At 39.8% G+C, this 18509-nt stretch overlaps 1 protein-coding gene across 1 annotated transcript in view; it reads right to left on the bottom strand.

The window, feature by feature from the left end:
• LOC146331806 (guanine nucleotide-binding protein G(i) subunit alpha-2) overlaps positions 1 to 18509 on the bottom strand; it is a 58730-nt gene that overhangs the window by 20419 nt on the left and 19802 nt on the right. Inside the window, exon 2 of the mRNA XM_084735717.1 lies at positions 326 to 368. Coding sequence (XP_084591843.1) covers positions 326 to 368 — 43 coding nt within the window. The remainder of the gene's footprint in view (positions 1 to 325; positions 369 to 18509) is intronic.

The following is an 18509-nucleotide window of genomic DNA, read 5'->3' as shown; positions in this document are numbered from 1 at the left end:
TCCCCTAGAAACCAAGAAAGAAGTCAAATTTATGTTATCTAAAAGTGTCATGGTTTCCTCAAACTATTGAGCCATAACTTCTGATTTAATATCCCTCATGGTCGGTGCTGGCTGATCATCTACTGCTGAAATATTTCCTTTCAACCTTACAAATGGAAAACAACAGAAGCACAAGACGGATTAATTATTCTTCTCCATTCATCTTCATTTGTGAAATACTAGCATTTCATCAAGAGACTGTACAGTAGATGATGCCCATCTTTGGGTTAAAAAGAAAAGATCATATGTAAAAAATAAAGTAAGTAAAAGATGTTTTGTGACTTACTTCATCTGCTTTACAATGGTGCTCTTCCCAGACTCCCCAGCACCTGTAGGGACATTAAAAGATCAGAATTACAAGGAAATTCAAGCTGTTGTCTTTGTGTGCGTCTCTGTGAGAGGAATGAAGTTGACCCTTGTCTGTTTCTGCTTTGAAAACATGAGCGGCCCAGCAATGACCTGCCACATTTTTTTCTCTGGGTTATCTGGTTTATTTTTGTTTACATTTTTGAGGACATGATGTGCCGAAATGCATGAAGAATTCATTCATTGTTCATTGCTATGTTTACTTTTTACTCTGATAGAGGAAGGGTGAAAAGAAAAAAATAATCTATTATGAACAAATTGCTTGTATTCTTTAAAGCACATTATAGATATATATATTGACTTTTTTACTCTCCAGACAGCCATTGCTTTCTATTCACTTCAGTAAGCTCTGAATTACTTCAAGTAGGAAATCAATCACTGTGAACTATTCACAATCTATAGCTTTGTCAACATTATTATCTCAGGCCGGTGCAGCAGTAATCTGGGACCAACTGTAACAGAAGTGAAGAGCTGGCTGCCAAACAGTGACCCTTAAAATGCAGGAACGTGCTAGATCCACAAAATCATATTTATTTATTCTTAATTTGATTTTGCAAAAACAAACAGTAGTTCTGTCATCTTGTAAAAGTTCCTGCTCATAACTGTGTGAATAACCTTAGCAATGCACCAACAAAGGCAAGGAAGAACACTGCAACAAAGTAAACATGGATAAACAATACAGGATTTAAATTATTTTAAAAGTCAGTGTTGAAAATGTTTTATTTGGGCAGCTAATAATTTGACATCATGTGTACACACAAACACAAGATCATTTCACATATTTGTATCTTCAAAATAAGTTCATATAACCTGTAGTTTATGCAGACCTGAGAGTAAGAAAGAATGAGATGCTCTGACTTAACCAAGTCCAAATGACATCACTATTACAACATAAATGAAGAACAGCTCTCACTCTTCAAATCTTCATTTATTTTTTCTAGCAAAGTACATAAAAAAATGTAATATAAGTTGTTTTTATAGAGCACTTTTAATTCATATTACACGGTTTGACATAATCTGTCAAATCAGATATTAGTAGGGCCAGTGTTTGTTGGCTGTAATTTCATTATGAGAATAATAAATAATAATAGAAATTTCCCATTACTGGCCATATTCATCATCCCTAATTTATATTCACTGAAGTGAAACCACTAGTATTTATTGTTAACTGTAAAGGCAAGACACTAGAGACATCCAGAGCAAGACACATCCTACTTCTGTGGTTTAAAAATAAACAATTAAAGAGCCATAAAGAATTAAAAATTAAGAGCATTAGTGCTGAGACTGCAGAGAAAAACATATCTGGGCCAAACAGCAGAGAAGTCATCAATGCACACAATTCACACGTCACCACAAAAATATTTTGTCTTTTATGTTTTATTTTTAGTAAATGAACATACTGTTTGGAATTATGACTAGAGCAAGCTGTGCTTCAGTACCATCATTATTTTTGTTGAAATGACTGAGCCTGAGTCTTTGGCACTTGTGCTGTCAGGACCATGCCACCACGCACTGCCCGTTCACGCCACCTGACCCAACCCTGCCACCAAAAATTAGCCCAGCCCGAGGCTGAAGGAGAAAGTGGGACCGGCAGTGCTGCCCTCTCATGCTGTCAACACTCATCATATTCACACACGTCCAGGAGAGAGGGGGAAACACAGGGCAGAGGGAGGGGTGTAAAAGCAACGTCTGAGGTTGTGTTCGCTGTCACTCATGATTTGCTGCAAGACAGGCTTGAAGGCAGAGAGGTAGCTGGATGGATCTCCAGGTGACTCGTGTCTCTATATATTACAAAATGTGTATAAAAACCCAGCATGCATAAAACAAGATTTAGGGTATATGGTTAGTTTCCTTGGTCCTTTTGTGTTCCAAACTTATACCTCAGTGAATCCTGAAGTAGAAACTTTTAAATCTTACTTAAAGCTAATCAAGATGAAATTATGTAACTAGGCTGCTGCTTCTATTCATCTACATCCTATGCTTGGGAACACAAGGTTTCACTGCAGGGCTTATTAAGTCTCTTCTATCAGACTACCATCTACCTCCACCTGGAACATTACGATTCCTTTTATGAGATAACTATGAACAAACAAAATAAATACAGCATCAACCTCATTATAAGACGTGGGTGGTGAAAAGTAGAATACGGGTCTCTCTGCGGACACGCGCGCGTGCATGAAGGTCACCTTCCTGGCTCCAGAATAAAACTCATCCATTAATATTTCAGGTTTCCCAAAGGGAGGTGAACACTTGTTAGCAGCAGTGAAAAAGAGGAGCGTATCCTCATTCTTCATGCTCAAGGTGTCATGAAAGAAATGGGCAGAGTTGTTGTGCTGCTTCAGGGGAAACCTTTGTGTTTTCATGTCATCTTATTGAGGCAGCCAGAGAGGAGTAACCAACGCTTTATAAACATTCTTCACCAACAGGACACAATAATAAATCATGATCAAAATAAATAGTCAGAATTATTTCTTTCTTTCTGTGTGTTATAATGAAAAATATATATATTTAAAAAAATAGAGGCCTAATTTTTGGAGCACAGTCTACTGATATTTGAGAATCCAGATAAACACATAATGGCCAATAGGCCTATTTATATCTCCTCCATATATGCCCTTTTTGCTTTTTATACTATGCCATCTGACGTGGTTGGGTTTACATCAGCCCCTTTTCCATAAACGTGCTGCTTGATTTGACTCAGTTTGACTCAGCAAAGCATTTACATATTAACTACAACCTGCTTGAAGGTACTTCTTTTAACTGATATGTGCTTGTCTTGAGTCAAGTAGTTGTTAAAGAGAAAATAAATACATTTAATTTCCTACAGTATCTATACAATAAAAGTCCCTGTTACATTGCTATTTAAAAGCTTTCATTATGAAGCATCCAGATTGGGAAGTGATGGGTTTTCATCAGCAATAACATGATTTCTATCTGGCTAAAAGTGAACACGAAATGGTAAATTAAGCTGATACCTGAAACCACAAATAACGATGCAGGAGAAAAAACTAAACTTCGAGCCACAATCAGTTAGAAGCTACAAATGTACTGACAGTTGAACACGGAGAGTTTTAAACATGACTTTATCTCTACTCCCCTGTACGCACGAGTTGAGTCTCACAACACGTGCTTGTTTGAGGGGAAGACATGGGGTCGTCACAGGTTGGTCGCGGTGGACGAGACGTCACTGCAGCCTGCTGGAGGCGGCCCCACTCCGGAGATGGTCCAATCTTTGGTTGCGTCTCGGCACAGCTTGGCGTGTTCTAAATGGTTATGTGAATGTGTGGCCAATGTACTGATGGAAAAGCTCCTAATTGAAGTTATTTGGAAGCACAGTGACAGATGCTAAAGGGTGCGTCTGTATGAGACACTGATGGGGGCAACAAAGTATCAGCAAGGATTTAGAACAGAATGAGTACAGCTGAGACAGAGGGGGTAGCTTTGCAGGTATTCAGTTAGATGGAGAGTTAACAAGCCAAATTATGAGAACATGAGGCACCTATTTGTAGTCAACACATTGGGGAGGTGTTTCACATTGCTCTGAGAGAGTCTTAAAGTCTTAAAGATGGAAAACAGTGTTGCTTATCAAATTATTCATGATAGCCAACATGCAGGACATTAATTTATTCCGATGGGACACCACCAAACAGCTCCAAACACTGCTGACAGTCAGAACAGCACCAATCATCAGGGGACGCAGAGCTGCTGCACAGGATTAATCAATTGTCACCAAGAAGGATATTAATCAATTTTATGTGCCAATAAAATGACTACTTTCTTAACTGCTTTCAACAACTGTCTCACATGGAGCTCAGATATGAACATGGGAGAGCAGAGAATATCAAACAAAAACATTTTGTTCCGCTATTACGGATAAATGTGCAGAATATTCTGACTGAACAGATGAATCCAGCACACATGAAGCCCTTTGCTTCCACAGAGTTGGAGCAGCGATGAGGACTGATTAGTATTACAAAGATCCCTCTGTGTGCAGCGCTGGCAGAGGGGACAAGCGTTTTCTTTTTAGTGTTGTTACAACAGACCCAGAATCACTTTCTGGCAATGAGAAGATGATGCCACCCCCTCTTTCTGCTTCTTCAACCCCAACCATTCCTAGTTGCTTCTGAATTGGTTTTCAGCGAATGCCCAGAACACACAACAAAGATAACATGATTTGTAGCATGAGGATCACAAGTGGGCCAGGCTTTAACAAAACAGAACCATCTCTCTGAACACATCCAATACTCTCAGAGGTCCACTCACATCGATGACAACTTGGCCACAGTGTCGGTTACCCACTGCTAATGACACAAAGTCTCCATTCATAGACTGTTGAGATGTCCCGGTCTTGGCAAACACAAACACCCACACATAATCTCACAGCAGATAAGATCAATCAACTGTCAACGAGCCCACCCTTATCAATACATCTGGGTTATTAACAAGGTTGGTGGTTTCTCTACTATAGTAATGAGACAATTAGTTGATTTATTAATAAGTAAATTAAAAGAAAATTCCTATCACAGTATCTCACAATATGATTTATTTTGCACATTGTTCAGCCCTAATAAAAATAATTAATATTTAATGACTGTAGCAATGTTTCTGACTAACCTCAATCAAATTGTCAGTGTTTGTAAGTGGGAAGCCAGTGAGGGATTATATCTTAGAGACTTATAAAAACTATTTGACTATTTGGAAACCCACAAGAAGGAGAGTTGAACCAGTGGCAGTGGCTTGGCATGACTGTTTGCATCTCCATTACAACAGGGCTACGCACTAGAAACTTACCTCTAAGTCAAGCAGCTGTAAAACAGCAAACAGACCTAGACTTTCCTATAAATCCTTTGCAATAAAAGTCCCTTGTTACTTTGTTATTTCAGTGTTTTTATTATGAAGCAGCAAAATCAGGAAATGTTGGGTTTTCATCACCATCCAGCTTTGGCACAACTCCACGTCTTTCAGAGGAGACGGGTGTTGTCTAGATCCTCCTCAGACCAGCAGGAAGCGTTAGCAGCGACAAGAGCTGAAGTGTCCAAATTGCGAGAAAAGCAATTTAGAAAATACATAGTAGTACATCAGTGACACCTGACCGCCTGGCCTGTATTTGATCCATATGCTTTAATTATGAGCTTGGAGCCAAGATAAGTCACATTGCTTAGAATAGCTGCGTACAACTGGGAGGAGATAAAAACCTGCTCCGGTATAGCTCAGAGGTCACAGATTCCCTCTGGAAAAGTTGACACAGTGTTGAGATACTGAGCACAGGCAAACCAGAATCTATGCAGCAACCACCAATAAGTGATTATACATAATAAATTACAATTTAAAATAGAAATGAGATGAAGGAGAATATGGAGAAGAGAAAGCATTGTCATCAAAATGCAATTAAAGAGGAGGAAAGGTAAGTAACTGGCAGTAAAGGTGGAGAACATCAGTGACAAATGAGCAGGAGATGGAGGGGGAGGATGATGATGCAGAGAAACTGGAAGAGGACCGAGCACGGATGGCCCTGGTTACGAGAAAAAGTAGTGGGATGAGGACTAACAAGAGTGCCTGGTAAAATCATGAATATTCATAACATGTTATCTGCCTGTTTGCAGATACATAGTTCAGCTTCAAGTTCGGCAACTACAAAATGAAAGGCAAAATGAAAAGTGAGACTGGAGCGGGGACGGGCTGGGGGTTTGGGGGGGTTCCAATGAGTAACATTCAAGTGCAAGCTGCAAAGCATTCAGCGAACAGAAGCGAGCAATCACTTGTTTTGTTCTTACTTTCTGTGTCACTTCACCGCCAGATTAGTGGTTTGCTTTATTGCAAGCAAATGCAAATATGAGCTAGACACAGAACGGCAGACTGTTATATAGAGAGCCATAAAACTCCCCATCCCAGCGCAGACTGCTCTTACAAACCTCCTGTCGCCACTAAATGACCCAATTATTAATCTACTGTGGTACTTCCCAAGAACGTACTCTAATTATGGCAGTAAAATCAAAACTAGTGTATCACTTTTATAGGCAATTAATCTACAACATGAGGTACCTGAAATGAAAGAAAACACATTATAACTTTGTCTATTAGCAATCACTCATTTTTACTTTTAATTCTGTAAAATCACACTGTAAGAAAAGGTCATGAATGGGAAATTATGGAGGGACTATAAACGCTTTCTAAACTTATGTATTTTGTACTTAAGTCCTGCATGTTCTACAATAAAAAAAATTATAAAGAAAGGAAATTATTACAAGCTCTCATGAAAGACTCTAGAATAGAATATTTGTTCTACATAATTAGTTTAGATTCACACACAAGTTTTTTCCAGGTGCATCCTGTGCATTTACGGTATATCTGAAATGTTCTATTTGGCTTGCTGCTGTCTTCATGGTTAAAACTGAACAGCATCTTAAACGTTGTATGCCAGCATGTGCAAACATGCACAAGTATACAACACTAACACACACACACACACACACACACACACACACACACACACACACACACACACACACACACACACACAGACTAGATATATTCCACATGAGAAGTGAGAGTGCTGGATCAGCAGCAGTGTGAAGCCAAATTGCCTCAAATTCCCTTTGGCAGTTTGGTGATAACTCCAGATTTAGTCTACAGCAGCCATGCTAGCTCTGTGAAGCTGCACTCAGTGCTGAAGCCAAATGCTAAGATCAGCATCTTAACATGGTCACGATGACAATGCTAATATACTCCTGTTAATCGAGCATAATGTTTCAGCCCGTTGGCAGGCTAACATTTACTTAGCACTTAACACAAAGCACAACTAAGGCAGATAGAAATGTTAGTTTTGCAGATAGGTGGGGACAGAAGTATTGCATTAACTAAGACTTTGACTGATATATCCCAACAGATGATAGATGACACCACCGAGACCCTTACTAACCCAGCCAACACTCTGACTGTCCCTCAGTGGACAATCGCTTGCCTCAAGCGAGCTCTCAGTCAGAGAAACATCCTGTTACATCACACCAGGGCTTTTCACATTACACATTCTTAACCCATGGCTATCCTTAACCCTCGGTTTAGAGTTAACCGTGGGTTAACTTAGCCCCTTTTCACAAACACATTATTAAGCCAAGGTTGAGCTAAGCCCAGGGCTATATGATTCACGCTGCCCTTCTATTAGCACTGAGTTTGTAGAATGTTCTGTGACGGCTCCTTTGATCTTTTAGCCTCGTTTCACACTGGCACGTTTTAGCCCTGGGTTAGTCGATTTTCAGGGGATAATCCCACAAACTCAGGCCCTCGGCTAAAGTCTGTGTTAGTCCACTTTGGAACGGGACAGGAATATGTCAGTGAGAACCCCCTTTAGTCCCAGAATAAGAGAGCGCTTGGCCTAGGGCTAACATCTCTCTTAGTCCAGGGCTAAGTACAATGTGAAAAAACTCTACTGACAATTAAAAACCAAGCTTTTCAAACTATTTATCGACTATTTATCCTGACTGCTGGCATCTCTTTGGTGTCTTCTGAAAGTGTGCATTTGTCTGACATTTGAGTTCAGTCTTCTGACACCCCTGTCTTAGACCTTAAATGCAGCGACACCAACCAGTCTGGTCCTCCTCGACCCTTCCAACTCTTTCAACTAGACTCATGCCTTTGTCTATATAAACTTGAGACTAACCAGTCAAGCTTTCCAGTCAAGACCCTCTTTTCATCTCCGAGACAGGAAAAGCTGCCTCTCACTTCTGGTTCCACCACCACTTCCACCACATCCCGTCCAGATTAGGAATATCCCCTGAGCCTGTACTCTGGGCGTTCTTTTCACACTGGAGCTGCCTCAGCTGCTTCCAGGCAGGGAATGCCTGACCGCAACATCAAAATTCTTGGTCACTGATCCTCTCCAGCATACATCACATACATCCATCATGATCTGAAAGACATCAGATATGCTCACATGAACCTTTCCACCTGAAGTTCTCTTGGGGTTCTGATCATCAGAAGGTTACAAAGAGATGGTACCCGACCCAGAGTCTCAGACCTGTCCTCCAGTCACCAGCTGACACATCACACCCATCCGTGCATCCTTCACCTTAATCCCTACATCCCCTCTCTGCTTTCCTCCCCTCCTGTACATCCCTCATCCTACATGCCTCCCACCACCCCACATCCCTTAACCCTCACCCCTTCATCTCTCAAACCTTCCCTTTCCCCCTTTCCTCCATCCCGCATCCCCCCTCCAGACTCCTACTACATCATCTAGGCTCCTCTCCAACCCAAACAAGTAATAAATTATTCTAAATGCATATCATTGTTAGCATGATCTTTGTAAGTGAATCTTTTACTTGGAGAAACGTTTTGCAGCTGAAGGGGAGAAACAACTCAGTGGGGGATTTTTATAAACAGGCAACGTCATAAATCCATTCGGCTATTTCAACACAATATCATAGCGTCCTTGGGAGGCCTATAATCACAAACACTGCGTTTCACATCTTTGTGTCACACAGCCCGCTGCTGTGGCATTTCTTCTGTGGAGACATGTAACACATCTCAGCATATGCCAGCGTCATAGGCATCTATTGTCTAAGAGACTGCCACGAGAGAATGACTCACTGGCCTGGCTGTGACACGATTCCTCCTTCGCTCTCATCCTGGCCCAGCTGCGCCCACCCGTTGGTGTCACGACTGCTCACATCCAACTAGTTTTTACAGCCATTTAAAGGTTAACCTCCTCTGGGCGTTGATGACACTGAGCAGAAAACACAACACTGATGCCGTTGCTATTTAAAGCCCTGTCGCAGTGTACTGAGAGAGACGACTGACACAAGCAGACGTGACGTAGATACATTTGTAAATACAGTTTTCCCTCTGACCCATAATGACATTAATCTGGACAGATAGTATTTTAGATTTTGGATATTGTTGTATTGTGATATGTCATAAGTGTTGCTGCATTACAGTACGTAATTTTCTGAAACTAACAGACTATTTTGACTTTACCCTCTTTGTTATTTGTGTTATGCTATTTCAGAAAAAAATGTGTATATCAAAACATCACCAAACAGCCTAAAAATATTGAGATATTATTCATAAGCCATATCCCCTAGCCCTTGTACCAGGAATAAAATAAAAAAGTGAGGCTGACATTATAGCTATTTATGTAACTGATCACTGGCATCATTTTTGCCAGATTGTTTGATGTTTTCCAGCCCATAATTGTTCATTAAGATTTGGTTCTTAACAATTTTTAATATGACATAACAGTAAGACAACAATTTAACTGTTCAGTGTGCTTGAAAGCACATAGGAGGCTCCAGTGCCTTAAAAATAAAGAAAAAATATAGCCCAGTTCACGGTAATCTGGCCAAAATCCTGACCACCTGACAACAGCCCAGTGGTGGTGTGAAAAAATGGTTTATGGTTTTGGTTTCATAATACACTGGTTTAATTCATTCTCACCTCTCTCATTCATGTTGCCTGCAGCAGCACGTAGCTGTTATGAGCAAAAAAAGCTCTAAAAGCCCTCTGTGCACTGCCTGCTCCACGCCAAATGGAAGCCAGACAAAATTACCTTGGTGGTGGTGACCACAACAGAACTACACACTAACACACCAACCATGGCGCCTGTCAACATGTTGATGTTCCAACCCATGAGGGCTCAGTAGTCATTATTACATCAGTACTCAGTACTCATGGGTCTGACCACACCCATCCTTGACCTTTCTGTTGATCGCAGCTACCTGTAAAGTTTCACAACTGCATCTTCAACGATCGTGATGCTATCATGATGACAAAATCTGTCCACAGACATATAGACACCTGTAGAAATACTCAAAACTGCTTCTGCTAGTTCCCATCATAGTAGGTGTCTTCAGGACCCAAAACCGGTTGGGCCCATAGACACACTATGCAAGCTGCGTAGGGCCCCGTGAAGGGGCTCCGCTTCGTGTTTGTTCACAACTTTGATGAGAGGATGAAGCAGAACAAAAGAAAAAATAACATCACCAGAGTAAATAGGATAAACTCTAATCAGGTAAACTTGTGTTTTCTCAGCAACTAACAGTAAATGATTTGATTTTTTTTAAATTCATTTGTCTTAAGATTCTATACAAACTATTTTGTTCAGTATTGTTTTTTTTATACCTCATTCAGTTCTGTATAGATCTCCTTATTCTTAGAGTGACAAATAGAACAAACTGGTTTAAAGGTGGGAGGATTGTAGTGGGAGCACTTGGCTGCCAGGTGTGACTGTGTAGCAATAGCAAATGTTTTACATGGCTCACGGGTCAGCTAATTTTGCTTTGGGCCCCGGGGAGATCAGGTCTGACTCTGCCAGAACAACATTTTGCCATGATGACACACACAGAGACAACATGGTGATAACAGGGGTTCCAATTTTTGAAAAGAAAAAAAAAAAAGACTGAGAGAGACAACAGCATTATAATCCACACTGAAAGTGCTGTAGTGATGCAGAGATGCTCTGTTCTACACATCTTGTTCTTCAAATGAAAGAAAACATGTTTTTGGTACAGACAGCAATAAATGTTACATCATCATGCTTTTAATAGTTTTATGTTTCAGTTAAAATGAAACTTGATAAAAAATGATCACTAATCATATTGCATATCAAAATCTTAATTTCAGTCAAAATAATTGCAATATTACTTTTCTACTATATCATGCAGCCCTAGTGAAAAGAGTACCAGCCACACCCTGTCACAGTTCTCACACACACACACACACACACACACACACACACACACACACACACACACACACACACACACACACACACACACACACACACACACACACACACACGTCGAACTTCTGAATTAGGCTCATGAAATCAAGACTACAACTATGGCCATCCTGCCAGCCATGTAAAGATGTAAATCAGCAAACACAATTGTTAGGAATAACTTTACTGTCCTTTGATTATTACAACATGTGAGGCAAAACATTTTGCCTGAAGGTGACACCAAGAGGAAAAACACATTGATCAGGCTCAGCCTGTGCATGTTTGTGGAAGAGAGCAAATTAATCCAAGACACTCATTTATAAGTGAAGCTTTTTTTTTTTCCTTTTACAACCCACTTGGTTCTAGTACATTGCCCTCTGTCAGCAAGCTGTTATTAACAGTCTCCTCTTTTTTCAGCCAGCCTGAAATCAAGCTTTTCTCCATCCTCCTTTTATTGACCTGCAGATAGTGGCAGTCTTTGAATTATTTTATGCAGCCTCTCCACAACTTCTGGCTGCCAGAGGGAACAAAGACATTGGTTCATCATCATCACATGCAGGTTATGTACAGGTGTTTCAGCCCCCCCCCCCTCCCCATACCCTTTTCACATGCAGAGTGGATAGTGATGGAGGAATTTTACATGGTTGGGTAGAGTACAGTATGTTATCGCCTGGAGTGGAAAAGTAGGTCATCAGCCTCACAGGGAATGATGTAGCTTCACTGCTTCGCTCTGCAGAGTATGGATGCTCACTGCACTCTGAATGTACAGACGATGTTAACAGTCTTTAATCCTGTGTTACGTGTGCTAACAAGCAGAGTCAACACATTCATGTGACCTGGATGCTTAATTTATACTCCACAATTCTACATTTGAAACTGCCAGCGAGCATCTTAAAGCTGCTGCAGTATTCTTTAAAAAAAAAAAAAACATCAATGCAGCACACCGAGCAGAACATAATGTGTCAGACACTGAGGATGCAAAGAAAGTGACAATGATTGTAAGCAAACACCATTTTATATATCTGGTGCTTAGACTCACTTCTGCAGCTACAGCATGTACCAATGAAAGCAAAGCAGATGAAAAAGAAACAGGTTTTAAAGGCTTGTGTCTAGTGCAGTCTGGGGAACAAGAGGATCAGGGAAGAACAACAGAAAGACAAGTGGGAGCTCACTCTGATGCATGAAAATCAACAACAGCACACTGAGAGCAGCAGACAAACACAAGAGCGTCTGTAACATGACATGCAGACGTGTACGCAGTGCTATCAATCACTGAGAAGTAAAAAAAACGTCATTACTGTCCTTTAATCGGGCTCAGGGAGTAACGGATTACATGTAATAGGATTATGTAATTAGGATACAAACAAAGCAACTGCATTTCATAACAGATACAGAAAAAAGATGTAATCAAATAACAGACACATTTAAGAACGACTGATAACATTAGCTGCACAGAACATATGCTAACTTTAGCTACACAGATGAACCCCTAATGTTAACTATGCCAACCTGTCAATGCTGCTATCACTACTACTGCTGGGACATGTTTTAGGACTGTAGGAGGTGATGCTGAAATAAGTTTCTGTCAGTTTACTAGAAGTCTGAGTGTTAAATGTGAACACTATAATAAGTTACACAAAACAAAGGAACATAAAATATAAAACAATTAACATAAAACATAATATTAGACTAAACAATTTCACCATATTCAGTAATCCAAAAGTCACTGAGTACATGTTTAAGTGTATTTTTAGGTAATCAGTAACTGTATTGCAATGCATTTTAAAAGTAACCTCTCTAACACTGCCTTTAATAACAGAAACAAGTGCTACTTTAATCCTTTTAGCCCACAGTGCATCTGTCAGCGCCATCAACCATCCTGTTTTAAATTAATGCTCATAAGCAGTGGGTAGGTGTCACCGGCACTGCTCTTGACTGCTTCATGCCTTTCCAATACAACCTTCTCAATCACCAATGGCAACCCCTCCTCCTCCTCAGCAAACGCAGCACATGTTGTGCCACAAGGTGCCATTATTTGTCTAATCCATTTCTTTCTACACGCTCCCTCATGGCAGTATAAAACACAAAATGCATCATTTCACTGCGACACCACCTGTGCCCGACTGTGTCTCATCTTAAAGGCCACTGATCTAACCACTCTTGACATTTTAAGAAAGTGACTCCATGATGTCAAGTGCTCGCGGTCTTGAAATTGATTAACTCTCAGTGATCAGTCTTCGCCATTTCCTGCAAGTCCCTGCCAACATATGATGATTTGTGGGTGGTTTTTCACAGTGATCTGACTTTTCATGATGGGGTTATGAATGAAGCTTTGTCCTGATTTTCACATTTGGGAATATATCAAAAATCTTTTGTTTGTTTTATTTCGGACAACTTTCTAATATTCATTCTTTTATATTTCACATCTTCGGCTTGTACCAGAATGGAGCAGTTCTCCACAAAACACCCTGTGTCCCATTTTTCTGGATCCTACTTGATTGTTGGACTGCTGCAAACATCATATTTTAAGCTTAGAGCAAAGTTCAAAAGCTTAGGGTTGAGACCAAAAATGAGTTGTGGACCCATTTCCACTGGGTTGCCAATTGCATACCACAGTTCCTCATAGAGTGACAGGCAACATGGACTGACACATATAAACAGCTCTCAGGAATGAAAACCCTTCAATGTCATTCAACAAAGGGAACAACACTTCAAAAACACAGTAACAAAATACTGCTGGGGTCAAGAAATGTAACAGCCACCTCGCAAAAAAGTTACAAATATAAACCAGTGAAAAACAGGACAAAATATGACAACTGTGCTACCAACATAAACCACAAACCAAAAGTAACATTTGCTCCTTTGAACATAAAACAAATAACATAAGACAGTGGTTTTCAAACTTTGGTTCAGGGACCCACAGGGGTCCTTGAGTGCGTTGCAGGGGGTCCCAGCAAAAAGAGGAACAGAATACTTTAATTTTCATCAGATTTTTTTCTAAGTAGGAACAACAAGGGAAGCAATCTGGTTGGACATTTGATGGATAGTAATTTATAGTGATTCTAGTTTGATAATTTATTGACTATAAATAATTTATCTTTAAAACTAAAAAATCTTTAAGACAAAATCCTCTCAAAATGGGGGTCTGTTGTCTAATGTGCATCTGTTGACATCTATATGTCTTTAGATTAATGGTTTAACAGGAGAACCCACATGTTCTGACAACTAGAGGGAAGAAAGTGCGCTTTAAAAACAAATGAACCTTGTTAAAATATTTGAGCTTTCAACTTCTTATGCACGCATGCTTGCACCTGCTACCAAACGACTCCCCTTCAGATCGTCTTTCTTGCTATCTGAGTCCAGTAAGATTTTATTTGGGCCATTTGCTCCAAAGGAAAACATTTGTCTCTTATTGGCTTTCTGGCTGTATATGAAGGCTTCAGCTTAAAGGCTGAGCTTTCTGGACTAATTTCTAAGGCCTTGTGACGGCCAAGGCCACACAAATGGACAGTTGAGAGTAAAACCATGCACACACTCACCTCACTTCTTTGTTCAGTGCACAGGTTAATTTAATTTGCAGTCAGCCACACCCCAAACAATTCAGGTCCACACTACAGTTTATTTGAGTTATAATTTCTTTATTTTCCTTTAGCTTTACACTGTTTAAATGGAGTGAACACATTTTCACACTGTAAGGTTAAATTTAGTAATTTTCTGTTGTATTAATCATTTTTCTTTGTCTTCTTTTGAGTTACCATGCTGGTGGGGGTGGTTTCCTCCTGGACAGGCAAAAGGTGTGTCCAACGGGTGGAACCTGTTAAATCCTGTGGCCAGCTCATCAGGCCGTACCATCTCCAGCCATGTCAGAGGGGGGTTTGGGTTTAGTTAGTTTTTTCTGTGTATTAGTTTTAGTGGATACCCATTTTGTTTTCCCCTTTCGTGTTAGTTGGTTTGGCCAAGCCGGTATACATGTTCCCTCATGTTTCATTCTGTTAGGTCAGTTTGTTCAGTTAACACCTTGTTTTGTAGCTGTCATTTTGAGTCTAGTTATATTCTGTTGACCTCTTTTATAGGCCTAGTTATTAAGCTCTTGGTTTGCATTGTTTGGCATTTTTTTGGGGGTAAATAAAAACCCTCTTTTTTCAACAAATTCCTGTTCTCCTCTTTGCCTCACTGCTTGGTCCCTGACAGGCCTTATTTGAAATGTACTTATGTAATTGCCAATATAACTATGAGTTTCAGTCCCAGTACATTTTTTGTACATGCTTTGAAGAATGCATTTTTTCCACAAGATCCTTTACATAATTTAAAAGACAAGTCGAACTTCTCAAATGTTAATGTTGTCAAATAAAATTGACAAAATCATAATGTCAGGAGAGATCTGATCAAAGAATGAGTAAACAATAGCTGCCAACTTTTGGTATTTGACTGTTATTGGTCTGTATTGAGTCTTAAAAGCCAGTCCCACTCATTTCCACAGACTGACTGTTGTCACAACTGAAGACTAAATAAATTTGCATTTACAAAAACAAGGTTTGGTATGGAGAAGTTTTGAAATGTCTTATCATCATGAGGATACTTTCAAAGACCTTAAACACAGTCAGTTCCCAGTGATAAGCCCATAAACCCCTGCACAGGCTGGAGAAAAACAGGAGTGAGTTATCAAGATAATATGACATGGAAATAGTTGGAGGAATATCTACTTGGAAAGCTCTCTGACACTGATCTAGTCATTATCTAAATCCTTGGCTCAGACACACTGGTAGGCAGCAAAATGTTGTGCTCTTTAAGAGAAGCTTGTTCACAAATTGACTCACTCGCAGTTCAGGTCAAAATGCCAATAAATCATTTGCCTTACAATAAAAAGTAATTAAATTAAACAGAAAAGGGGTAATTGGATCCTTTGAAACATGAGTTTGAGACTGGACTAACTGGAATAATGAATTTAATGAATTAATTGTGGGCATTAATTTGGTATCAAGGTAAGTGCATACATTTCTGCAGGATACTGACAAATTCAAATTACACAAGTCAGATATTCTTCTATCATTTTTGAAGTCTTTTTGATTAAAATTTAAGACTTCTGAAGACTTTTAAGGAAACCCTGTTACTAGAAGACACAGGTCATGGATGACAGCACTGCATCAAAAGAAAAAGATTTAATTTCTGTATTATATCCACAAATTGTTTGTAAATTAACTATTAAATAACAAGAATAATGTATTGACTGTGAGTGTTAGGTGATTATGGCATGCAGAACAGCTGACTCCACACTTTGCTGTGTGTGACAGGACGTCAGAAATATCACATGTCAAGCAGAACACACGTACACCAATCACCTGGGAACAAAATCAATATGTACCCAGTCCTGCCAGTGCTCCTATTAATTACACTAATCAAGTGAATGTGTATTGATCGCCAACTACACTTGACATACGGATGCAAGTTGAAACTGAAAAACTGCACAGTTAAATATACTGTGGAGGAGCAATCAAAAAGACAGATGTTAGTGTCGGGTTTGTAGCAAGAAAATGGGAGATATAATTTAAGCATCAGTTGTTTTCAGATGAAAATTCAAGATATTTAATGGGGCATGAAAGCAACTTAAACCGGATTTGACGAAGATAATTAATACTTAGACCACAGAAAAGCAGATAAAAATCATCTATCATAGTATCTGGCGTATTGCCCTGAAAATAATTGAAATTATAGAGAAGGTGCCTCTATTACAGAATTTCTCCACCTGAGAGCACTGATATTAGACTGTATAAAATATGGACAAATCATTTGTGACGTCATCCATAGGTTCCTGAAATCTGTTTTAAAGTGCGCAGTGTGGTGGCTCTGGCCATCACCAGCCTGGCAGTGTCTGGTCCAACATTTGACAAAGACGTGGAGCGTGGGTGGAGCTGAGGCAGGCTACTTAGCAGTGAGCCAGCTGTGATGGCACCTAATGGGCACTGCCTAATTATGCATAACGTTAAGCTTTAATATATTTCAAATGGATGAGTTATATAAAAAATCACCTCCTCTGCAGCTGTCATGAACAGGTAAATCAGCTATACAGACCAAAACTCAGCCTCAAGTAGCCATTTGAAAAACTGCAGTTTCTGGCATGTTGGCTTCATTTTTCAACTTGCTTGGCACTGACATTTGCTTTTCAAACTGTAAAATGCCTATGCATATCATGGTCAAAAAAATTATCTATATCAAAACAGGTGTTTAAATGTACTGGAAGGCTTTTTTAACTGGTTAAAAAACAGTCTAACAGTCTGTTTTTTAATACTGATTCCTCTATATGACCTACATAAGCGACCAGATCGCCTGTTTCATCAGGTCTGCCACCAGGTTGGATTCTGCTTGAAATCAGATGAAAGAGTTACAGTGAGTAGTTAGTTGGCCAGTTAAAAGGAAACAGGAGAAGATCTGTCTTATTTTTGTGGTTATGGTGTGGGAAGTACTACCGCTTTTCAGCACAAAATCAAAAACAACACAATATGAAAGTTCCTTGTGGCGGCTTTAGATCACAAAAAAGGGGAGAATATATATTTCTCCAGCACCAGATATATTATTCATGCAATACTATACAGCTGCACAGAAAATTTTAATTTAATGTATTCAGTACACAGTAGATACCAGCAAATGTCTAAAACAATGAGACAAATATCATATGAAGCTAAAATGAAAGACAAAATCTGTTCAGTGATAGAGGTATTAATGTGATATTGATGCCTCAGCAGTAAATACTACAGATGTACTGTATTCAAAGCAACCACAGAGGTATTATTTCTTTTAAGCAAACCATCTCTGGAAACAGTCCGGCTTGTGTGATGTGTCAATTGTACTGCAGGTATAGTCTGCATGTGAGGATGCATGCTTCTGCTGTGACACAGGTTGACATAAGTGTGCACGCTGGTTTGTTCCTGGGCACTGCGAGGGGGGATTTAGTAGCTAAAACATAAAGAACAAAAATAACTAATAAATCTAGGAAACTAAAATATGTATGAAATACAGAGTTTATGGTGAAGACTGAGATTCATGGCTTTCTACCCTCTCCTCATCTCTCCACTGTGCCTGGAAAGTGATTCCTCACATAACCAACCGTAACAGCTGGTGTTTGCCTGGCAGTCATACTGCTTACTCTCCCACCTCCCTATGTTTCTGGATACCGTCATGTCAGCTTATACTCGATGCACCGACACACACGTCAGAAAACAGATGAGACATCAGGAATGTCGGGCAGTTTGCTGCAGTGCTGGAGGGACCCCATAAAATCACCCTGCATTTTGTTGGCACACCAGATTGTCAGGGTGAGTAAGGAGTTTGTTTTGCCAAATCAAATTACATGGAAATGCAAAATCACGATAGCTTTGGTCTGCCAAGGAAAAAC

The sequence above is a fragment of the Lutjanus erythropterus genome, chromosome 2 (assembly GCF_056507025.1).
Source record: "Lutjanus erythropterus isolate fLutEry1 chromosome 2, fLutEry1.hap2, whole genome shotgun sequence".
Lineage (NCBI taxonomy): Eukaryota > Metazoa > Chordata > Actinopteri > Lutjaniformes > Lutjanidae > Lutjanus > Lutjanus erythropterus.
Note: the sequence above shows the minus strand (reverse complement) of the source record. Positions and strands in the feature narration are given on the sequence as shown.